This window comes from Pezoporus flaviventris, unplaced genomic scaffold (genome assembly GCF_033815535.1).
Source record: "Pezoporus flaviventris isolate CSIRO_AGI_PZ_B2104156 unplaced genomic scaffold, CSIRO_AGI_Pfla_v1 ptg000029l, whole genome shotgun sequence".
Classification (NCBI taxonomy): domain Eukaryota; kingdom Metazoa; phylum Chordata; class Aves; order Psittaciformes; family Psittacidae; genus Pezoporus; species Pezoporus flaviventris.
The window spans coordinates 1,264,666-1,290,345 of record NW_026892577.1 but is presented as its reverse complement, the minus strand read 5'-3'; the positions used below and the strand labels follow the sequence as shown (position 1 = coordinate 1,290,345).

The 25,680-nt window shown below is 42.8% G+C and overlaps 1 protein-coding gene across 5 annotated transcripts in view; it reads right to left on the bottom strand.

Moving 5' to 3' along the window:
* Positions 1–17,198: 17,198 nt before the first annotated feature.
* The window catches only part of ATE1 (arginyltransferase 1), an 85,233-nt gene continuing 76,751 nt past the window's right edge, over positions 17,199–25,680 (bottom strand). For all 5 annotated transcript variants that reach the window (XM_061458600.1, XM_061458602.1, XM_061458599.1 and 2 more), the window contains one exon: positions 17,199–18,440. In XM_061458600.1, coding sequence (XP_061314584.1) covers positions 18,262–18,440 — 179 coding nt within the window. In that variant the 3' untranslated portion in view covers positions 17,199–18,261. The remainder of the gene's footprint in view (positions 18,441–25,680) is intronic.

Here is a 25,680-nt window from a genome sequence, read left to right as displayed (position 1 = left end):
CTCATCTCAGTCTCCCCTCTGGCAGGTTAAAGCCATTCCCCTTGGCCTGTCCCTACATCCCTTGTCCCAAGCCCCTCTCCAGCTTTCCTGCAGCCCCTTTAGGCACTGGAGCTGCTCTCAGGTCTCCCCTTCAGGAGCCTTCTCTTCTCCAGGCTGCCCCAGCCCAGCTCTCTCAGCCTGGCTCCAGAGCAGAGCTGCTCCAGCCCTCGCAGCATCATTTGAATGGTAAAAGCAGCACTGAAGAGGCAGATAACGCTATTGAGGAGAACATCAACGGAGGAACATGAACAGACACAAGGACCCTTTACGTTCCTGCTCTGAAGATGAGAAACAGCCAACTCACTGGCACACTTGGAACAAGAAGCAAACCCATTCTTAATGAACAACACTAAACAACAGTTACATGGCAGAGCAAACACACAGCAGACTTGTGCTGGGGGGTAAGGAAAGCAGGAGGAAGCTCCAGCGAGGAAAGGCAGGCTGGTCTCAAGCATTCAGAGCACAATGAAATAAACACATGGGATGCAGCCAAAGTAAACAGGAGATAGGTCTCTGAGGCTTCAGAAACGGAGGAGGAAGATACAGTTGTGCAGAGCCAGGGTCTGGCCACCTTTTTGGAGTAGCTGCACATCTCCAGGCAGCCCAACAGAGCTTCACAGCGAGCGAATGAAACAGTAAAAGCATTCATGTTCTGGAACTGGCCAAAATCCATCAAGTGCCACGAGAGGGAAGGTGAGAGAGCAGCTGTACATACAAGCCCAGGTTTTATTTGAAGGAATTTTACAGCAGTCTCAGTAGCTGCAAGAGCTGACATCACGATGCAGAGACACCGCTCAAATCTGAGCAGAGCCAGAGGATTTATCTGCTGGTCCGGCGTACGGGATGCAGAAAGCAGATGTTCAAAGGGTACCACAACTGACAGGAGGATGAGTCTGTGCAGCTTGAAACAATCCAGCCCAAGGCAAAACCTGGTTTGGGATCGAGCCTATTCATTCACTAGCAACTCAAGGCGATGGCATAGGGTAACAAGCCAAACAGCAGCAAAACATGAGTCACAGGGGACAGGTACTAACTCAGGAAAAACCCTGTCCAGGCAAAACAGAAGACAACATGAGTGGCAGGAGGGAAAAACTCATCCCAGATGGCACAAAAGGAAGAAGTTAGAAGGTACAGGGCCAGATGTGGCTCTATGGAGGAGAGCCACAGGCGGGATCACAGCAGCAGCCTCACACAGTGAATGTAGCTACGTGATGGAGCACAACCAGACAGGCCAAGTGGGACCGGCTCAGCAGCCACTGCTCCGGGCAGGGAAAGAACAAAAACCAAGTCACAATCTGCTTCCAGAAAGTCACTTTACAGCTCAGTTCAAGCAAATGCATCCCCTGTTTAGCTTATGAGCTCCTGGAAACGAAAATAGTGTTGTTATGCAACATGGACGATGTTTAAACCTACATAAATGTGGTATTTCACATAGAACGTGTACAAGAAGAATACGAGGGGTGAGAACAGCACAGCACATACTGTTTAAACTCCACCTATAGCAGGGGGACACTGGACAGCTTTGGAAATGCATTCAATTGCACCTAATGCATTAAAAAGGCCTCAGACTTGTTGTGTGTCGTGGTTGTGCCTCACTTATAGAGGAGAGGCATAAAGCCCACCAGTTTCCAGCTACAACATGGCTCAACTGGCTTGTGTTCATTCCTTCCGACCTCACAGGGAGAATAAATACATTGCACATCAAGAGCAGTGCAGGTATTACCTTGAGCAGGGCCTATATAATTACTAAAAATAGATGCTATGGAAAATCCCTGTGCTTTAAGCCATTGCAGCTTTGGGCCAAATTCCAGAGGCTGTCACAACTGACAATGTGCACGTCTGTTAAGCAGAAACGCAGAGCCACATCTAGCTGATTGGGGACTTTATAGTGTGTGTTTTAGTAATGAATTTTATGCTCGCTGTGCCAAATCAGCAAGTTTATTTGGGCACATTCACGCAAATTGTACATGGACTTGGAGCAGAAAGAGAATTCCTCAGCTTTCCAGCGCTGTGGAATAAAGGGGATGTGTTCTCCGAGTCCAGGAGCACATTTGGCACACTGAGCAAGGGTCTTGAAGGCTTTGAGGAGGGTCTACACCAGCGTGATTAGAGGCTCATGCATTTGGGAATGGGTTGGGAGGGGGGAGAAAATACTTTCCCACTGTTCCATTTCCCTTATAGTCTGGGGTAGGAAAAAAGGGGATAAATAACAGAAATTCAGTTTTGCTCACAGGAAAATGTATTTGGAATCCCAGTGTTGTGTTGTACCCATTAAGCAAGCAGAAGAAGGAGAGTTTCTGGTATACTGAATCCTGGTTTGGCTCCTGGGGCAGGGCTGATGGCAAAGCCACCACCTCCTATCACTCCTGCCCATCATGGCACTCATCTTCCTGAGGGCCCACAGCTATTGTTATAAGAGAGAAGTCCTCAAACACATCTAAAAGGCAGCTATGTTAGTGAGGTGGCATCAGGATATGTGTATTGGCATTCAAAACTGACCAGTGACTTGGCCCCTGTGGCTGCTTCCCATCTTTTCAACCCTTTCCCAAGATGTCTCTTTCTCTCCTGGACACCTTATTGTGCAGCCTGACATTAAGCAGACCAGGGTAGCTCATTGCTCATCTTACCTGTATAAGAAACAGGAAAATCCAGTAGTACCTGGGCTAGGAGGATCAGCAGAGCAGGTATATGCTGTTATAGCTTTGCTTTACTCCCTCTTAGGGCTCTAAGCACTTAGCCAAGAGAGAAAACACAAGTATTACAAGGCTGGGAGAGGAGTCAGCATTTCCAGGTGAAAACTTGTTTCATAGGAACAGCATAAGCAGGAAGAAAATCTCCTTCCATGCAATTTGTCACTCTCCTTTGATTAAGTCTTAGTTTTCCACATTTCCACCCCCTGTGACTCTCCATCCCTCTTCCCCCCGCCTCCATCCCATCCCCTCTCACAATCCCCAGCCTGCGCTTTAAACAACAATGCGGCGGCTGAAAGGCCATTATGCAGATTCATGAATACATAATTCCAAATGGAGCTACCCCAACAGTTGCTCTTAAACTGTTTTAACCCCATTGTCGGCGACAGAAATATGACACACGCAGGTTTTCCCACAGCCTTTCGCCCCTTCTCCGCTCTAATCCCATTGAGAGCATTGATACCCGGAGCACAATGCGGGGATCCCTGCCGCGGCTCGGGGGCTGCCTGCAGCTCAGCCACCCCGTGCCAAGGGGATCCCCCGCCACAGCTTGGATCTGGGGGGGGGGGGGGTTGGAGGGTTGGATGAACCCCTTTGCAGTGATCCAAGTCTGGATGGAGAGGATGGAGCTGCTGCTTGAACGTGGGAAGCATCCGTTCATCGCTGAGGCATCCCAGGAAGCAAAATGCGCCTGCCGCAGGGATGCTCGCTGTAAAAGAGGTTGATGCACATGCCAGTGCTCACACTGCTTTGTTTCTACCTGTTTGCCTCCTCCTTTCCCAGTTGTGTCTGCCTATATGAATTAAGAACATGGTTGTTCCTATAACCTTTTCCTCACTGTCTGCTCACAGATGTAGGTACAGACAGTGTCTTACCTGCAGCTGTTAAAGCAACGCACTAGATTTTGAATTGAAAGGTTAGATTTTTTATGTTCTCTATTTGCTTACAGTAACTTTATAGAACTCAGCTGCTCGTTGGGGTTTGGGGAAGGGATGCCGTTGCTGGTTAAGAAAGAGTTTTGTGATCTAAGACAACATTTAGATTAATATTTCTCAATTGTTCCTTTGATTCCACAGCTAAATCAAAATGCAGTAGGGAGAAAGTTGGATGCAAGGCCAGGTTGGACACAGGGGCTTGGAGCAAGCTGCTCTAGTGGAAGGTGTCCCTGCCCGTGGCAGGGGGCTGGACCTCGATGAGCTTTAAGCTCCCTTCCAACCCAAACCAGTCTGGAATTCTATGATACGATTCCATAATTCCTGCCTTTTTACCCTGATTTTAGAGAATACCAAGAAACAAGGCTTTATCCTTGTTATCCCCCCAGTCAGGTCTTCTGATGGGAGCAGTGGTGTCCGTATACCTCCAAACCAAAAGCAGCTCTTTCAGTTTAAAGGGTAAATTAGTGCATTTTCTCTTCCAATAACATGCATGCCAGGTAGACTGACCCATAGCCCACCGCCACTTGCAGCCTGGCTCTGCCCAATATGCCACCCTGTTAGCTTGCTGAGCAGCCCAAATGCAAACCTTGGTATGTGTAAAATAGCCCCTTTAATTTAGCCCCTAAAAGACTATTTGTGATCCGTGCCAGGCCAATTCAGTCTTCCCAGTACTTTGCTGGGGTTTCCCAGGCAGCTCCAGAAGAGCAGACAGTGCTCATCCCAAGGGATGCAAAGCACCTCGGCATTTAAGTTAAACCCCAGTCACTGTGAGCCTTTCTGCCTTTTTCCGGACAACTGTAGTCAAAGCAAGTACAGCAGCTCCTTGGTGCCCTGTAAGGATCCCACACAAGAGAATGGGGTAAGCAACTCTTTAGCAAGTAGATTAATAGATTGTGAAAAGCCTGTCTGTGATATTCAGCACAAGCATTTCTAATGATCTAAGGACAAGCGAACGATGGGCTGATCTTCATTAAGTTCCACACAAAGGTGAATTAGTGCCTTTCGCTATGGCAACGGCAATGAAAGGACAGAGAATGACTCCGAAAGGTCCTGGCTGGCTGGGGGAATTGGGTGACATTCTGCAAGCCTATTCAACCAGGAAAGGGTTTCATTACGTGCACTTCCCCCGGGTTGATGGGTGCCATCATAGGTGTCCCTTCTCCCAGCCCTCTGCCAGGGGTGGGACAAGGAGAGGGCAGGGAAAAGAGACCTCATCCAGACCCCTAAAATAGTGGGGCTTGAAAGGGAACCATCGTGCTAAGAGGAAGGAGAAGGACATGGGTAATTGCTGAAACTGTTGGGGAAATAAAACAAGGAAAGGAAAACACAAGGTCAAAGCCAGCTTGGGGTTTCCCCTAGCTCAGGCAAAGATTAAGTTCTGCTCTACCAGGTGGGCCAGTGAACTGCATAACCAGAGCTACGAGGTACCTGATGTAGAGACTGGTTGCAGTTCAACAACAGGAGCTACATGTTTTGCCAACTACGAAGCCACGCACAGCACTTGGATCTTAAGGCTTCTATGGCTGGTTTCTCTGTAGATGGATTATATGCTGTCTTTCCCTTCCATCAATTGCATCTTCTATGGCATCTCACTACCCAGAGGCTTGGTTAATGATACAAAACATACCCAGAAGAAAAAGCATCCTCATTTACACTCCGAAGGGAGCAAACAGGGGCTAAACCACAGGAGATGGAACATTTAGGCTGGTGAATGTTACGTTGCTGTGGCGAGTTCCTACACCAGGTTTTTGTCTTCACTGGAGAATCCGGCACCTTTGTGGCAAAATAGGATTTGTCTCCACTTTAAATTCAAGAATGCCATCAACTTGCCATAAAACCAGGATTCCTCTGCCTAATATTGCTTTGCAGAAGGAAGAATGGTGCCTTCAAGGGATTAAGTGGCTCAGCATTAAGTTCCCCTTGTCAGGCTTTGCTCCATGCATTAGTGCTGTGCCCAGCTGACCACAGTGCAGCGAACCAGAGCATCACAGCAGCTCTGGCTCTGAGGAGCCTCCACTGCTGAAAACAACAGCAAACCACTCCATCAAAGCCAAAACCAGCACTGAGGAGCAACTAAAGGAGGGGGAAGAAACTGTCAGGAGTGTTTGAGGTCACAAACTGAGGGCCCTGATCAATAACAATAAATGGTAATGTACCCCCAGGGAAATGTCCTGCACCTTTCATCTCATTTCTCCTGGAGTCGGCAGAAGCAGAGGGAGAAGGCATTGCCTTTTGGTTAGTTTTTATTTACTGAAGTGCACTGCACATTGGCTGCCTTAGCTCCAGCTTCACTGCTGTCATACCTCACTTGAAAGCCTTCCAGATAGTTTGATAAACGAGTTGTGAGGCGGTCCAGCATCCCTTGTTCTTTCTACAGCGCTATCAATGGGATATGCTCTTAAAGTGTAGATCCTCCAAATACCAGGGGAAAAAAACCCTTCCAGGGTAGCAGCTGCACACTGCATATGTGCTATGTTTATGGAAAAGGTAAACATGAAAACCAGACACATTTGGTTTTCATTCACTTTGACTGACCCAAGGAGTCATCCCCAGAGACAGTGCTTGGGTCAACCCATAAATTTTCAGACAAGTGAGGATGAATTTCACTGCGTGTCCCCGATTAAAGAAGCCAGAAAGTTGTGTGGGGAAGGATTTCTGAGCTGACATCCAATAAAGGGACCAACATAAAGCCGGTGTATTTGTGGACTGGTGTGCCCAGTGAGTGACACCAGCACACACGGAGGCACTAATGAACAGTCCCTATAAAACCTGTGTCTGTAGACACAAGTAGCTCTGGAGGCAAGAATCAGAGGCTCAGATGTAACGCATTGAATGGTCTCTTACCTTGCAAAGAGCTTTGCTTGCTGAAGCCAACAGATGAAATCATGGGCTCAGATACCACTCAACACAGCTATCACAGTTTGATCCAGGATTACAGCTTCTGGGAAAAAATTCCCACTTCATCCCTCCACCCACTTTTTGAGTAAATTGAAGGGATTTTGTCATAGAAGAGGAAATTTTCACTATATCTTAGGTCTTCATGGCAACACAGAACTTTAAGATTCTGCAGCAGGTGCCAAAATGTGGTCCTATTAATTCTAACTAAAATCTTGCGATGCTTTATATCCTTTATAGTGAACAGCAATGCTGGAACACACTGGGGTGTCCTGGCTCGCATGGAGTCCACTTCATCACAACATCCCTCATGGCTTAGCCTTAAGCATCGGTTTATGTGGTTTATGTTAAGCCCAAGCCATGCAATGCAATTTTCCCCTACAAGAAGTGTCCTTCATCAATGGACCACGCTAACCTGCATTCGCTGGTGTTAGCACTGGGTAGTGTTTCGATGCGCAGTGCCTTGTATTTGGTTTAGTTCTGGTTTGTACTTCACTAACACAGAGAAGGACAGTTGTGGCTGATCATTAATGCAGTGGCTGTCATTACACGGTATAAAGGATGCACACACAGGATACTTCCTGTCATGCAGATAGAGAACTCACTTCTGATTTCCTTACCACTGCCCTGATTTCACAGCACTAACATCCCAGCATCTTGGTTTTGATACGTTTGGGTTCCCTTCCCTTATTTTGATGGCCTTTTTGTTGACAATGGTGACAATTTCAGTGCTATTTTAAAAGATGCTTGAGGGTGCTGAGGCGCTGGCACAGGGTGCCCAGAGAAGCTGTGGCTGCCCCATCCCTGGCAGTGCTCAAGGCCAGGTTGGACACAGGGGCTTGGAGCAACCTGTTCTAGTGGAAAGGGGTTGGAACTAGATGAGCTTTAAGGTCTCTTCCAACACAAACCTTTCTATGGACCCAATAAAGTCTCTTACATTTATTTGAAGTCTGAAAGTCCTAAGTTCCCTTTCTACAAAGACATAGCTGAAGCACAGGAGGGCAGCCCTCATGTACGCCAATTTATCTTCATTCCCCAAACTCAAACCAACTCTCAGTAATATCCCACCGAGGAGGTGATATTGATGAAACTCAGCCAAATACAAGAGCAAAATCCCTTTTTTCAATTAGATGTTTCTAATATCTCCAAAACAGAGTTCCAGCCTGCGACAACATCTTGAATTAATTGAGCTACGGGCAATCCTCGTTCTTTTTGTGTACTATGAAATGTAGGAAACACAGATGCTGTCTGTTTAAACTGTCAAACAAGTTTCCTGATGGTAGCTATCATGTCTGCTATAGACTTGTTGGTTTAACAAATGTTGTGAATGCAAAGTTGGAACATATGTGTGAAATATTCCAAGCTATAAACATCAGAATCATTAGAAGTTTAGTGAAGGTTTGTACCATCATTATGAGAAGAGCTATAACTGCCCTGGCTATTTTGCAGAGGGGATTTAGGAAGGCTTTTCTCTTTCCAATGTAACCACACTTACTATGAAAAGCCTTGTTGCCCAAACCAGGAGACCCTTACTTAAAACTGCAAGCAACTTAGCAACTAGTTGGCACATAAAAGATAGGCTGAGAGAGCTGGGCTGGGTCAGCCTGGAGAAGAGAAGGCTCCTTAAGGAGAGACCTGAGAGCAGCTCCAGGGCCTAAAGGGGCTGCAGGAAACCTGGAGAGGGGCTTGGGACAAGGGCCTGTAGGGACAGGCCAAGGGGAATGGCTTTAACCTGCCAGAGGGGAGACTGAGATGAGCTCTTAGGCAGAAGCTCTTCCCTGTGAGGGTGCTGAGGTGCTGGCACAGGGTGCCCAGAGAAGCTGTGGCTGCCCCATCCAGCCCTTCCAACACAAACCATTCTAGGATTCTATGACAAAAACTCTTCCATTTTTCTTGGTTCAAATGAACAACAAGGAAATGCTGCAGGTAATTTATGGCTTTTCTTATCAGTACAATCCTTGAAAAACAGGATTAACTCAACAAGAACATTGAGAAATCTCAGATACTGCATCTAACAGCCAGAGACCATCTTTCCACACACTTTTCTAAAGGTGAAATTGTTGAGAAGTACAATGAGAATGAGATCTTTATGGCCTGGATACACCAAAGCTACTGCTGCAGGTGTGCAGAGGGAAAGAGGACATGGCCATGTGTGAAAGCTTTCATAAAAGGGATGGTCACAAGATGTGTGGTCATTCGACTGAGCTCCTGAAGTCAGAGGTGATAATTAAGACAAACCATCAAGCTATAAATTCATGTTACACCCTAATAAGACAAACCATCAAGCTATAAATTCATGTTACACCCTAACTTCAACATTCTGAGAAGGACAAGTGTTCACAGCTTGTGCTATAGTACATAGAATCACAGAATCCTAGACTGGCTTGGGTTGGAAAGGACCTTAAAACTCATCCAGTTCCAACCCCATGCTATGGGCAGGGACACCTTCCACTAGACATGCTTATTTCTTGATCCAGATGCTTTTTATCTCCAGGAAACCCAAGAGGCATAGACACTTACTTGTTGTATTTGTAGTGCCACCAGATGGTTCAGGAGATTGCAATCCTGATTTCACTTACTATAAAATACACTAACGAACAATGGCATGGCAAAGCTTGAAAAGGCTCCCAGATGCTGGCTGGAACAGGAGCTGGGAAACCTCCTTCTTGCTGGAGCAGAATCAAGCCTTCTGTTAAATATTCAAGCATTACTACACAGCACCAGCTATTGCAGGACTTCAAGTGAGGACAGAGGGCTGGGTTTAAATCCACCGTATCAGTTCTGCTCCTTGCAGAGTAAGAAAACACGATTATACTCCATGGACCCCATGCAGAAGAGAGCTGAGGCTCACTAAGGCCAGATAACCGGTACATTTGATTTCCCTGCCCCTGCTTTGGAGCAAAGTGGAGTCACTTGTAAAGGCCTCAACAACTATGCAAGGGGTTGAATCCTGTGATTATCAAAGCACCTCCAAGCACCAGCAAATTGAAAACTAAGGTGCCCATGGGGAGAGTCATGACATTGGGAAGCTGTAGCTCCAAGGCACTTTGGATCAATGTACAATGTGTTGTTTCATTGTACCTAATGAAACAATTACAGCCCCCCCGCTGATTGCCTTTGTTTTCCACCATGAATCGATAGATTATCAACTGTAAATGTCAATGCCTTGTTCTCTCCTAGGAGGTCACTCTGCAAGGTAATAATGGAGAACACACATGGCTCAACTAAATATGCTTTAGAATGACTGGCTGTGGATAAATGTCTCAATTTCTACCGAACTGAAAGATGCTCATGTGTGCAAAAGCAAAACTGAGGACACAACAAAAGACCCCAAAGAAAATGTAAATGGGAAATCATCAAAAAGCATCAAAAATCTTCAAGCATAGAAATTGCATTCCTCTTTGTAAATGGGAGGTCTGTTTTGACAACCTCACTCCTTTGGATTGAGGAGGGTTTTGTCAGGAGAGCTCTGCCTTGTCAGGAACATCAGTTTTTAATTCCAGCAAGTATCGTTTTCCTATTTCAGTGTTCTGCTTTTCCCATTGTATTAATAATTATTATTATTTTAAAATACAAGGCAATAAAGGAAAATATAGATTTAATATATTAAAAATCAGGGCCTGTAGGGACAGGCCAAGGGGAATGGCTTTAACCTGCCAGAGGGGAGACTGAGATGAGCTCTTAGGCAGAAGCTCTTCCCTGTGAGGGTGCTGAGGCGCTGGCACAGGGTGCCCAGAGAAGCTGTGGCTGCCCCATCCCTGGCAGTGTTCAAGGCCAGGATGGACACAGGGGCTCAGAGCAAGCTGCTCTAGTGAAAGGTGTCCCTGCCCGTGGCAGGGGTTGGAACTGGATGAGCTTTAAGGTCTTTTCCACCCAAACCTGTCTGGGATTCTATGATGAGAGCCTTGTCAGACTGCTGCCATGTTCATTCTCGCTGAGCAGGCAGTGTCTCACGTATCCCCTTATTACTACTTGGTAAGAATGTGCTAATTTATTCCTGGCTGAAATGCGCTGTCAGCCTCCAACTGAAAGAGGGAAGTGTCAGGAATACTGCTGCCTCCTAATGCTATGGAAGTTCCCATTTCACATAAGAATGACAATGCCTCTTCACGTAAGTATTTTTAGGAGAACAAGCTATAAGAGGTATCATAAAGTACACAAGCTCTCAAAAATGCTAACATAGCAAGAAGAGTATAAAAATACAGTATAGAATATTATAGAATTGTGATTGTATGTTGTTCTATACAATAGCTAGGAAATCCAATGTGCTGATTTGAAAGGCCATTAAGGGAGGAGTCCCCTCTCCCTGATGGTCAGTGTGAGCCTCAAGGCATCCTAGTCCCTTAAGAGGCACAATAACTGAACCCCAGCTCCTCAAAGCCTTCCACCTTGCAAGCAGTTACTCACTCCCTTTACTGAAGCCAGCAAAGAAGGCAGTATTTACAAGACATCTGGGATTTTATGGAGTGCATAAACTTCAGGGATGAGGATAATCTCAACTTGAGGACACACGCAGCAGCTGTCACAGCAAAGCCTCCTCCAGGTTTCTGGGAACAGCACTAATGCACTGCTATGAAATAACAATTCAAAACTGGGAACTGTGGTTTTTCCAGCTTATATCTTTGACTGCTCTCATCTTGAGCATTAGAGATGAATACAGTCACAAAACAAATGGGTTGCAATGCCCTTGGCAATCAAGGAAAGCATTGGAGTCTCCTGACGTCTACATTCACTATTAGAAACCTTGGTTTTGGCATCATTTATTCCCTGCATAGGTAAGAAAGAAATCCAGGTATCAAAACAACTTAGGTGAAAAAGTGAAAGTAGGAGAAAGAAGAAAAATAATGCACTTTTGATTAACTTATTTAAGCTTTCACAATCAGTGCTCTAGAAACCTCACCAAGACATCTACTGAGAACAGAGATTTAAAGGAGGGGGGGACGGGGATGGGACACGAAGGTGGTTTGAAGTGAATATTGGCCTTTTGAAGTAAAGCTTTGTATTTGACTTAAAAATCATCTGGTTTCTGAAAAGAGGCCTCAGCAAGACCAGAGACAAGCTGTTAGTAACTGAAAGTGCAACCGCAGAGTTACTAGTCAGGGAGCACAATGCACACCTCTTGAATCGGAAGATATAAGCACACTTCGTTCATGCTTGGAGATAGCATTTTTCCTGGGATGCCCTGACTTAGCTGTTGCAATCCCATAGAGAGAGCAGCTGTCAAAATGCATGCAACAAACAGTGTATTAGACATTATTAATGCTCCTACTGCACTGAGCTTGATTGGAACCACATGGGAAGCATTCTGTGATAGGTAACTCTTCCAGGTGGACCCCTCCTTAAGTGTCCTGTGGATCTGAACTGCAGCAGTAGACAAGGTAGTATATGTAATAAATCTAGTGTTATAAAAGCTACACTATTGAAATAGCTTTTAATCCTGATTGTTAACAAATTCGTGCTTCATTCTACCGATGAAGCACAGAAGTTTCTCAACTTCAGTTGATCACATTTGTGGGGTTTTTTTCTGAGACACCACAATTAAGAGCAGAGTAAAAAGTTAAAACCCAGGACGAGACCTTAGTAAAAGAGAACCAGAAAATTTAGCTCCTCAAACAAGGAGCAGGGTTAGCGCGACGATGAACTTTGCAAGCTGGAACATGCCCTCTGCTGGCTTCAGGTCGGGAGCATTTAAGGAGAGGAAAAACTATGTTTGCTGGTATAGTAAGGGTTGGCTTTTCACTCTGTTTCCCTGACGTGTGGTAGAGCAGAACCGGGATCCGTGTTTAAAAGTTAGGATTGTGACAATTATTATTTTGGACAAGCAACATTTATTTGCGGATATAAAACACTGACATCATGATGACTTTTGTTACTGGAGCAGTTGGCAGCCGGGCACCACACTAAAAAAGTGGTCCAAGGGGGAGAACACTTCAGAAAACTCAATGAAATAGCTTAATAAAATGACTGTTTTGAAAGGTGATAGGGATCACTGAGTTTAGGGAAAAGAAACAGCAGGTTGACTTGGCAACAGTCTTCTAAAGCGTGTAGAGCTGCTGCAAGGAGGAGCCTCCATGATCACTCTTCATATTCAGGTAGGTCGAAATGAGCCAGGTTCACGTGCAACCAAAAATATGAAGCTTAGAAACCAGGCTTTAAAGATTTCAATAACAAGGATACTGTTCCCTGTAGAAAAATCACTCTAAGGAGCCTATTGAACCACCTTCACTAGAGATTAATGCAAACAGCGAGGTTCACCCATGTGAGGGATGGTGGACATATTCTTACTCTACTTCAGCCTCAAGAAGGGAAGACAGAGGAGAAGCAGCAAACAGGATTTGGAAGTCCCGTCCAGCCTGCACTCTTCTGCTCCTGCACAGACATCAAGTGAGAATTTCAACAGAATCCATAGAAATCACAAAGCCACAGACTGGTTTGGGTTGGAAGGGACCTTAAAGCTCATACAGTTCCAACCCCTGCCACGGGCAGGGACACCTTCCATTAGAGCAGCTTGCTCCAAGCCCCTGTGTCCAACCTGGCCTTGAACACTGCCAGGGATGGGGCAGCCACAGCTTCTCTGGGCACCCTGTGCCAGTGCCTCAGCACCCTCACAGGGAAGAACCTCCTAATATCCATCCTAAATCTCCCCTCTGTCACCAGTTCATGCAATTTCATTCTCAAGTTTTTTGCCATGGATGCAGTACACTGACCTGAAAATATTATTTCTCTTTAACACTCCACGACGCTCCATTGATCCTTCTTGGACAATGACAATCAGATGTCAGTGACCAAGGGAAATGAATGAAAACCGACACATTTGTTTTAAAGCCTGCAGCAGACTAAACTGTAAATAAACCCTGCTTTTTGTGCAGCACAAAGGTTGCAGACTGACTGTCCCTGCGGAGCCCCCTTCTCACTGCTTAACAGACTTTCCAACACTTTCTTTTGTCCTGATAGCAATCTCTCAGCAGGACTTTTGGCAGACACATGTATTATGTGTCAAAACCCAAGTGGAAATAACTGATGGGAAGCACAAAAATCTGATGGGAATACTTATAATAAGGGAATGAATAAACATCAAAATATTAACACATAACCATGAAGAGATGCAGCCAGAAAGCTTCTGAGCTGTTACTTGTCTAAGATGATCAGTAAGAGTCACTGCTTTGAGTTAGCATTGTTTCATATTAATATTGATAGCATTAACATATGCTATACGTAGGCTTCTACACTAATTCAATCTATTTATAGTCCTACTTATTTTAATACTGTTCAAAACTAAAGCTTTCAAGATGAGCTTTAAATGTGCTATAAAATGCACACAGCAGATTAATTTATAAATACTATTTTATGCATTTATATTGTTCTGTTTAGCAAGTGCTTGTATACTTGGTGACTTATTAACCATGTTTTCCAAAAACACTTCTATAAAATGAGCTTATTATAACCCTCCTATCTGTTATACTCATTTTGTTAGCAGCTACGGCTAACATACATGGTTAACACCATGTGTAAATGGTGTTATTTAGACAATTTGTTTTCCACAGTGCATTTTTATTTCCCCAGTGAGACTAATACCTCTCTCATAACTGAAGGCAAATCACATGGCTCCTTACCTGTTAATGCAGCCACCTTTGGTTCCTCTCCATCACGCTGGGTTATCACCAACCCTTCCTCAGTGCTCCCTCTGCAGCACCTTCCTCAGCTGACGCTCCAGCATGACCGAGGAACACAGCTCACCACCCTGGCCTCCTAAGGAAAGCCACGAAGTCAGGGCTTGGAAATGCTCCATCACTTCGACTAGCTTAGGAAAACAAATCATTTGGCAAGTGGAAACATAATCTGTCTTTCTTTATGCTCAGTAGGTGAGATCATATGCAAGAGGTTCTGAAGGTGCAGTTTTCTAAATATATTGGGTACAATATGTGGCTACGATGCTGCTGGAAACACTGATGATGTCCCTGAAATGTGGTGATGATTTCTGCCCTAAATATTATCTACACCCTTTCAAACGCAGACTCTTTCTGTAGCAGGACTGGGACAGAATGAGCAAAAAGAACCATTAAGCTTGCGGGGGATGCTGGAGATGGAAAGGTTCAGGAGGAGAGCACATAATACATGTTTGAAGGATTATATGGGACTAACAGAATGAGAGGGAATTCAGAGCAATCACCTGACAGGGACAGGAGAGAGACTTTTTAAAAGGGCCCATAGGGTCAGGCCAAGGGGAATGGCTTTAACCTGCCAGAGGGGAGACTGAGATGAGCTCTTAGGCAGAAGCTCTTCCCTGTGAGGGGGCTGAGGCGCTGGCACAGGGTGCCCAGAGAAGCTGTGGCTGCCCCGTCCCTGGCAGTGTTCAAGGGCAGGTTGGATGGGGTTTGGTCCCTTCCAACCCAAACCATTCCAGGATTCTATAATATTAACAGAGCTTCAAAAAGATTGATGGATGTAGACTCCAAAGGACCAATGAGCCAGAGACTCACCAAAATTTTGAGCAGCGGTGGCACTGGGCTTCAATAAAAATCTCATTCAGGAAGCCAGAATTAGCTGGAATCCTGCCTCATTCACTGAGAACAAATCAGTGTTTTTATCTTTGTACACATAATACAGATTTCTGTGGTGTTTGTCTGGCTCCTTATTTCAGTGAAAGGGTTATTTTCAACCAACTACAAATGGTACAGCCTAACTAAAATAAACAGCTACTCCTATCTAGTCTCCATTTGCAAAAAGCTGCAAAGTAATACAGAAGCCACACTCAGAGCTAGTACTTAGAATAATTCACAGAGACTAGAAATAACTTTATTTTCTATACTTGCAAGTCAAACAGGGCAAACTCAACATGCGGGTTCTTCTGCATTTACTGAAACGTGTTGATGCTGGAAATGAGCAAGCTACCCATTTATTTCCAGTTAAAACAAAGAATGGTATTTTTAGCCCTGGTCACAGCTCTGCATTTTCTTACCACTGTTTCATGCTCATTTATCAACAGATGATAGAACAAGGCAATCTTACTTTAGGGATTAACTCTCACAAACTAAGTACACAAAAAAAACCCTCTCTTATAAAATAGTTTTGTACTAAATTAAATATCTCTAAATTCAGTAATTCTCAATGACAATATCTTATTAAATAAATTTGTAATAGTGGTGAATTTTTAGCTCCACTGAAGTCAGTGGCAAAGTTTACAGAACTTCATCCTTGGACTCTGTTCCACTTCTAAAGCAGAGGTATCAGTCCTGAAAAAATACTGCACTGATTTCCTTCTGAAATAACACTAAAGAAGTGAGTCAGATCTCACCTTAATACATCAGATGAACTCAACTGAATTTTTACATGTATATATATGTATATACAGAGATATATACCTATTTGAGTTCAGGAAGAGTCCCAAGCCCAGCATGACGTGGTGCTGCAGTTCCAGTGGAGGTCAGAAAGCAAAAGCACCATTTCAGAATTCACAGGAAATGGTCATTTACCTTTACTGGTCACACTAACAACAACCTTATGCTGTAATCACCTTTCAATCTTATGTCACTTTTCCTTAACTGCAGTCATTAAAGGCTCCCCAAGAGAAACAGCATCAGACAGCAGTCTAACACATATCTAGAAGGCATATCAGTAGCAAACAGTGGGCACAAAAAGACGGAGCTCTTCAAGAACTCTCAGTGGTGACATTATGTCTGCTCCTGTGCTATTTAACAGAAACTTTAACTTCTCCAGGAGCACAGCGAGGCCATCATGAAATGGTAATCTCCATAACTGATAATCTTTAGGATTTTGCAAGTCTGTGCCCATTAACTGATTTTATATCATACAAAAAGGTTTTCTCACCTATTTTGGTTTTAGGCCATACGGGCATCACCGCTTTTCAACATACGGTGTAGACAGACAACATTATACTAGTTGACATTTCACTGAATGGCAAGAGTATCTTCTCCACAGAAATGAACTCTTTATACTAATGTTCATAGTAGTATTTAATGGTTCCCCCATGGCAACAGGTTTAGATAAGACATGGACAAGTTACATGGTACAGTATACAGAAACTTCTTGGTACCAGGCAAAAGATTAACACATACCAGCTACAATGCTGACAGAATGAAACAATTTTGTTGCCGGCTGGGAGCAGATCAATACACTACATCCCAATTAATAAAACACAATGACTTTCTGAAATCACTGCTGAAGCTGTACTCTGTTATCAATGCTATTAGAATGATCAAAAAGATATGGAAAATAAGTTAAATCTGCGATGCACTTGAATCCCCTGTTTCACATACAAATCAATGATTAATAATATTGGCCAAGTGTTTAAAATTAAATCAAACCCATGAATGATAGATGTAAGCTTCAGAGGGTAAAGTGGAATTTGGTTCCTTTCTGGTGTAAACCATCTACACATGTATTCTTGAACAGGAATCTTTTTTCTGGAGTTAACAGGAAACTTCAAGTTGATTCAAGGCAAATACTAGCTTCTGTTATCCATGAAGAAACACAAATGCATTGGGATTGTTACAATGTTGTTATACATTACTGAATTATACTCAAATACCTATAACTTTTATGACTTGATAGGCACGCAGACTACTAATGACAACATTCAGGTATGAGTTAATAAAGTGCTTTCACAAAGCATCACAACTTCCTGTGTTTCCAACAGAAGTATTTAATACAATGGTATTAAGACGTTAACATACAAGATGTTAACCTGTGAGCTGCTGCACCATGAACAAAACAGTAAAAAATGCAGGAATATGATATTTAAGCCTTCCCATGCAATTCAGAAGAAAAAACAATTGCAACAAACCCCAGCAGTGGTACCTCATGTCTGGCGTTTTTAGCATAGTTCTGAAATGTGCACCAAAGAGCTGCAGGATAAACCTTCCAAGCTCTATTTCACATTAGTGGAAATTTTGATACTAAAATATCCACTCTTTTTAGACAAAGGATAAGGCTTATACCAAAAACCCACTGTGCCTCTTGGCTGCGTATCTTTGGTATATTTATAGTGCAACTATTCTGTTTCATCTCTAAAGGGGAAAGTTTTCCAAAGCACTGCATCCCCTGCCACTAAGAATCCACTGTGAACTCCTACATTCACCAGGACCTCAGGCACTAACCTACTGCTTCAAACAAATGAAGAAGGTGCAGTGAAAATAATTTCTTCCTGTTTTTAAATATACTATTGAAATAAAAACCAAACCATGCCAGATTTCACGTTAGAAAGTCACAGCACGTTCCAGTTCTCTTTGCAAGAGTCTAGGAGCATACGAATGTGAGCATGAATTTCATGGCAATTTTTAATGACAGATATCCAAGGTGCTATTTGAAACCAGTTGTAATTTTAATTATTGTTAATGTAGATTTAGTCAACCTTTGTCTCTACAAAAAAAAAAAAAGACACCTGTTTTTCATTTTGCTTAGACACTCAGAATTATTCAAAATGCATAGAAAGGCAAGAGCTACTTCATTAAAATATATTGCAAGCATGTTTTTCTAACCTTATATTGCTAAAGCCTTGCTGTACTGCAAATTTTATTGGAATTGGCCTTAAAACACAGTACCATGTATTCACACAAGCCTAGATATATACCTGTAGTTCATACTGCTATTTGAGGAGGCATACCAACACACAACTATAGTACATATCACCCAGTGGCAGTGCAATAAAATGAGGCGCCGTCAAAATGCCTTTTCACCATTCCTCAACTTCTAAACAACAACATTCTTTCTGAACAGGTCTGTCCAACCAGACTTGCATATTGCTGGACACTGGCTTCATCACTTGGTCCCTTCCGTCTTTTCTTATACACACTGTAAGGCATGACGGTTCTCTTGTGGAGCACTCTCACCCTGCCCAGTTCCTTGATCCGACCTTCATCAACTGTGAAGAGAAGCAGAGAACATAAAAATTAGTTATGTAGATAGTCCCTCTGATCTTAATGCATGCAACTACAACAGGCATAATGAAAGCTGTATGAAGCAATAAAACTAATCTGCAGATGAACAGCAGATGAAAGCAGGGCTGCTCTGCAGAGCAGTCTTCTTGAATCATGGTTGGAAGCAGAACCTAGCTTGCAAAGTAACTGTATTTGTGTTGCGTGAAAAGATAAATCATGCATCACACATTTCTAATGGTGATATTTCGGAGCATGCCTCCACTGCCATATTTTAAAATTCACATTCACATTTATTCTATTTTTATTTATATATATAAAAATATTATATGTATTTATTTTATTTATATATATTTACATTTTATTTATTTAAATTTTATTAATTTTAAAATTCACATTAATGCCCCCTGGAGCCCACTGACAGAAGTGAAACTTTATCTGTGAAAATGCTTTCAAACACAACCGACCAGAAGCAACTCACCGTTGTTGCCTATTGCACTTAATGACTAAAACCTCCTCCAATATCTACCAGCACAGAGTGCTCCCTCGCCCCAGTTGTGAAAAGTGTATTAAGTCCAGCAAGGAGCCTCCATGCTGTTGTCTTTAGGTAAGCATCAGGCAATAAATTACCTTCCCATGTAAAACTCCCAGGCCTTCCTACCCCATCTTTTTTGCATCACTTATACAGGTTTCTGTCCTCCTGTAGTAGAATGAAGTTAAGCACATGCCTTTACTTCAAGTCTGACCCCCAACAGAGTTAGTGCAAGGACTAGCTGGATGAACACAACATAATTCCTCAAGCTTTCAAAAGATATACACACACCGCAGTTGAATCTCATTAACCTCATCTACAGACCCTTTGTGACTTAATTTAACCAGAATCATACACATAAGAGCATCGTTGAGCAAGTTAAAACTTCCTTGTTTTTATGAACCCAGTCGATGCTACTAACACTGAATAATAATGTTATATTGCTGCTGCGTGTCAGAAGAACTGGCTCTAAAGTGCTAGAAAACTCTTTAAGGAAAGCAAGAGAACATGCCACACACCTGAGGCCATTGCAGGGAAATTTAACACAATCATTACAGAATACTGGTAAAAAACCCTTTAGACTTTCCTGAACTTCAGGTTTAAAAAGCTGGCAATGTGAGAGTCAACTTGAATACAGTCTGAAATACAAGTTTGAGAATGGAACCATACAAATTCAAACAGTAACAGAGAAGAGATGCTTACTAGAATATCAGCATTTAGGGACATAAACGATACAAAGACCCAATCTTATTTTGGCATTGTTGTGGTTTAACCCCAATGAGCAGCTCAGCCCCATGCAGCTCCTTACTCCTTCCCTCCTGGAGGAATGAGAGACAGAACTGGAAGGGTGAAAGCAAGAAAACTCGTGGGTTGAGATAAAGACAGTTTAATAGGTAGAGCAAAAGCTGTGCACACAAGCAAAACAAGAAATCCATTCATCATTTCCCATTCAATCTCCTTCAGCAATAACCAGAACAGCAGGGCTCCATCTTGCCTACAAACACCATCACTCCCAACGTCCTCCCTTTCCTCCTTCTTCTCCCAGCTTTATATACTGAGCATGACTCCGTATTATCTGCAATATTCCTTTGGTCAGTTGGGGTCAGCTGTCCTGGCTATGTCCCCCCAACTTCTTGTGCCTCCTCACTGGTGGGGTGGGTTGAGGAGCAAAGTCCTTGACTCTGCATAAGCACTGCTCAGTGATAACAAAACATCCCTGTGTGATCAACACTGCTTCCAACCCAAATGCAACCATAGCCTCCTACTAGCTACTGTGAAGTAAATTAACTCTACCCCAGCCCAAACCAGCACAGCCATAAGGACATTCTTCCGACTGAAGAGCCAGTACAGGTAAGTATAAGTGTTTAGCTTTAAGTACTGCATCAGTTTCCCTCAAATTAAAATACTGGTTATGTTCATATACTTTCTGCTTTTAGGTTAGAACATTTAAGGATCCTTGAACAGGATCTCAGTAGCCACTCTACGCTGTTCCTTGCTTACAACACAGACACTGAAGCCTCCCGCTGGTCATCGGCTGACTCAAAATCAAACCAACTGCCACGGAAAAACAGGTAACTCAAATAGCTGCTTCATGGGCAAAGATAGGTTTTAGTTGTAAGAGAATAAATAGAGGCAGAACTTTCTGAGCACGTTTCACAAATGGCAATTATCCAAAGTGCAAAGGATGTGACATGAGCTCTGGGAAGCAGAGCGGTCACCAAGTTCTCTCTTCTTTTTGTTTTACATACCTGCTCACTAGACTTGCCACAGGTAAGCTAAATAACTTGTCTGTAAGAAGCTGAAGAATTCTGTAAGACAAATCTCTACTCAAAAGTAGCCTGAACTATGGAAAAGCTTAATACTCCCTTTTGGGCCTTCTTTAGGCTTTAATGAAGACAAAAGAGGTCATGAAACTCATTTCTTTCCAGGACATTCTTAAGAACCTGCCCCTATTCATCCACAGAAATGGCTTATCAACATTTTCCTGCTGATTGCTTGAATTTAGTATGTGCAAGTTAACGAAGCCTGCTTTGCAAAGTTTAGAATGACTTCATTACTTTTATCTGTGTTTTGATTCCTAACATGAAAGCAACATGTATTTCTTAAGACTTAACTCAGAAAACGTGGTTTGAAGGAAGAAAATCTGAACAGTACTTGCTAAGCTTGCATTCTCCCCTAATTATTGTTGGCAATTGCTTTAGATAAACACCAAGTCAAAAACACTTTATGGCTTTCCTTCCCTCTTTGAAATCCATTAGGTTTTTGATGTGTGGCCAACACCTTTCTGATATCCCAATAGGTTGGTTTTACTACCAGCCCTCCTGCCACTGCTATTAGAACCTCCTCCTCTCTGAAAGTTCACCAAGGGAAAATTTGCAGTTTAGCTTCTGGAGGTGACACAAGTGTAAAGTTATTTTAACTTCTTAAATTGGAATGGTTATATTTACTGCACCTCTAGGCTGAATGTAAGATTGTGTCCTGAAATGGATTTATGCTAAGCCCAGCCTTCATGGTCTCATGCCAAAAGCACTTTCAAAGCTGCTCACTACTCACTGTTTGATACTCATTGCTTTCTAATAGTACTGAAGCTTGACACTCTGGATGAGTTCATCCTTTGGCTTGTAATGTTCCTGGCATCAGATTCAACTTCTTAAAGTAACTAAAGCTCCTGTAACTTTAGTTTCACTATAGCCTTACTGGCTCAACTGAACTCTGTTGTTGCTCAGCATTTATACTCTTACTCTACTTTTACTCATGACATCCAGTGCAGTCAGCGAATTGCCCTCCTTGCACTCAAGGCCCATGCTAGCTCTACAGCCATATGAAACTGTTGCTTTGACCCAGGGTTCCATCAAATTTGTTTAAGCACCGTAGCCAAGTGTTTTTTGGGGAGAAGTAAGGCTTGCCAAACCGTGCTGTAGATCAGTCCTCTCCTGGCCAGGTTTGTGGCACAGGTTTATAACACAACCCTCAGGCAGGAAGGAGAAGGCTCTCCCAGAGTATAGTGAAAAAATCACTATAACACAAATACTTCAGACATGTTTTAAGCTTACCACAGTAAGTTCTGTGTATAAACTACATATATAAAAGACTTAGCAATGAGTTTGTCATCAGGAAATGTTGAAAGCCAGATATGCTTGGTCTCACAAACTTACATTTGATGGACTATGTTTAGATTTGGTTTACACATTAAGGTTGATTCCAGATTCTGCAAATAAGCTTTGAATAACAGTCCAAGTGTCTACGAAGACATTTTTCCATTGACTCCCCCCAAAATAAAAACTTTAATGATAAAAATAACCTTCTGTAAAAGTACTTAAATATACACAATTTAAACTCCATCTGAAAAAGAAACCTTTCACTGCAATGTAAAGTGTCAGTAGAATAATCTCAGGTACCTCGTTAAGCTTTTAGAGCAGGCAAATAGGAACTTGTGTCACCATAACAACACACCCATGAGTTAAAATTCAGCCACCTTTCAATTGCTACTGCTCTGGAGGCAACACTGTACGAATTCAGGAATGTATTCCCTTTACTCGTGATTTAAATCTGAACAGAATAGATTTAAGAGAATTTAACGGGAAATAAAAGCAGACTGGGCTTCAGCATTGTTTAAAGATAGAAATTACCCTCCCAAAATTAAAACTTCAAATATCTGCTCCTGCTGATTGGCACGGGATAAAATTTGCTTTATATTTAACAAGATGCCAACTGAATTCTAACAGGCCTTCTCTGCATGACTGATGCTGGGATACAGGAGGAATCCCAATTCAAAATAAGATCATATGCCATATTAAACAGAATTACTTGTTCAAAACAAGAAAAACAGTTCTATCAAAAAGAGTTATTTCCATGCTTTTAATAAGTAAATTCCAGTTAGTGATTTCCATTTCTGGAAAGACCCAGACTCATCAGGTGGTGGAACAATTGTGAAATAAAAGGGTGGCTTTAATCATTACTGGATACAGTGTTGTTACCATCAAAAACCCAAAACGGCCTTATTTTTACCTTCTCACACTTTCTCATTTTATACCCCCCGAGTCTCCCACTAGCCTGTGCTTCACCTCACGAACAGCTGGTGCATTGATACAACTCTCAAAGATACAATCCTAGAAACCCAGACTGGTTTGGGTTGAAGGGACCTTAAGAGCTCACCCAGTTCCAAACCCCTGCCACAGGCAGGGACACCTTCCACTAGAGCAGCTTGCTCCAAGCCCCTGTGTCCAACCTGGCCTTGAACACTGCCAGGGATGGGGCAGCCACAGCTTCTCTGGGCACCCTGTGCCAGTGCCTCAGCACCCTCACACAGAAGAGCTCCTTCCTTGTATCTAATCTAACATCACAGGTTTGAAGACAAAATTCCTTTTCCAAGTTCATAACTGTTGGATGCGGGACTTTGCCTTTTGTGCAGATTATCCTCTCATGGAGCTGTTGATTAACTGTAGCCTTCCGAAGAGACACTGTCACTGTCACTTGACATAGAAAACATAAAATGTTTTACCCTTTAATTCAGGTACATCTAACAATGCAGTTTGGATGGTAGATACATTTTAGGAAACTGAGCAACCGCAGATGCCAACTGTCTGTCTTCAGAGCCATATCATCCCGGTAGTCTCAAAGCTAACAATACAGCTGAATTCTTGTTGAATAAATTAACTGTCACCTCATTCTCTTCTCCCCTATGCTCCTAAACCAGAAAATTGCTTATATAGCAGTGAGCTATTGAAATTTTAATATAAGAGAGATTTCATATGTAATTCAACCTTGCCACCCTGATCCCATAAAAAACTTGCAAAGAGGTGTTAAAATCCTTTGTTCCCTCTCCTCATATCACTATTTAATGCAATTCTACATGAAGGATTTCTTTTCTGAAACAGCAAAGCATATAGATACATTACTAAGTACGGGTAAAAAACAAAGTAAGAAATAGAAGCGATCTAAAGCCCCTCTACGTGATGCTGTGCTGTCAGGCAGATACAGGCTCGCTTATTTGGACCAGCTCCACGCACGCACCTTTGCAAGAGCACACATTGCTGAGCGACACCAAGCAATAAGCTAAAAGTAACAACAGCGGTCTTCAAAGGCAGCCTCATCCAGCAATCAGCCCCAGAAATGCTTTTGTACTCCAGGGACAAGGGGGAATGTGAAGAGCAGGAAGTCTGACATGCTCCTGTACAGCTCCGGTTTTACTTCTCTGCACACCCCACTGACTTCCCCCAAACCTGCAAGCTCCCTCCCGAAACCAAAACATGATTTTCAAACGCTGATATGCATTCCTTTCGAAATACCAGCATAAAGGAGGAGAAATCACGACCATTTTTGTCTGGAGTAAGAGCAAAATGGGCATCGGTGTGATTTATGCAGAAATTCAAACTTGCATGACCTGAATTTTTTGATTACAGCCTAGGAATTGATTAGTATCTATGAAATTATTTTGGGAAGCAGACAGCCAAATATTTTTTACTCTCCAAGCACATTAATCTTTATGATCACTACCCAATATAAGCTGAAGTGAAAACCAGCGACATCTGTTCAGAAAGCCGGGTAAGCATGTGCAAAGCCATGCAAGTGAAACTCAGAGAGCAGAGTGAGCTCCGCAACTCTACACAGGCTTGGAGCCAAGGTCACATTGAAAAAGGTGTGCGATAGCTCAAAGGTTTTTGTAGCCAACTGTTACTAAACCAAGCTTTTTGGTGGTGGCTGATTTGGGTCAAGCTGGTTTTGATCAAAGGACAACCTGCAGCGGCAGTGTTCTGTACCACTCTTCTTCAGAGCCGTGCGTGATGGGTGCCGGGTCAATGGTACCTCTTCATTCATCCCCTTTAATATACTCTTCACAAACGTGACAGATTTGTCAGGGGTATAATCTAGAGCTGCAATCAAGCTGACATCTTTTGTAAAGTGCGTTTTTCCACTTACAGGAAAATAAGTGAAGAAATGATAAAAAAATAAGTGACAAATTTATTGACTTTCTCATTTTTTAAATAGGAAAAAGGAAAACTGCCAATTTCCTCCAGCCCCACACTAGTCACAGGAAATGTTTCTTACATTTTCTGTGCAGAATGGGTTCAGAATTAGCAAGAAGCCTTACTGAGGTCTGGTATTTCTAATTCAAAAACGAAACGTGGTGCTCCTGCTAACCCCTGAAATAACGCTGTTTCTGATTATAAGTTTCAGTTTCCTTAAATGCTACTTCAACCCCGCGGAACAAAGAAAGCATTTGGCCATCTTCACTTTGTGCTTCTCCTCCGACGCTACACAGGGAACATCCATAGCAGGATGAAACAGGGGAAGAAAGAAAGGAAACAGGCAAAGAACCACTCCTAGTTCAAAATCTAAAGTATTTAAACCTGTGCCATTAACTGAAACCCGTGCTTCACTCTGAAAGCAGTCTTTGAAGGAAACACCCACCTAAATAACTCACATTATAAATTAGCTTCCATTTTGCTTAAAAATGGAATCTCAGAAAAGCTACTGTTATCTCTAAGCATTAAATCTACAGGAAAAAATACAGAGATTAACACTTGACATTGGCTGCATTTACAGACCGACAGCCCAAAAGGGTACGTTGGATTTTGGGTTTGTTTCAAGTTGTTCCTGGTTTTTCATTTGCAATTTTGAAGGTGTTGGACCTGCACGGATTTAAAGATGAACACAGTGTTCACATTTTCCAAACCAAAGAAGACTAACAGGTT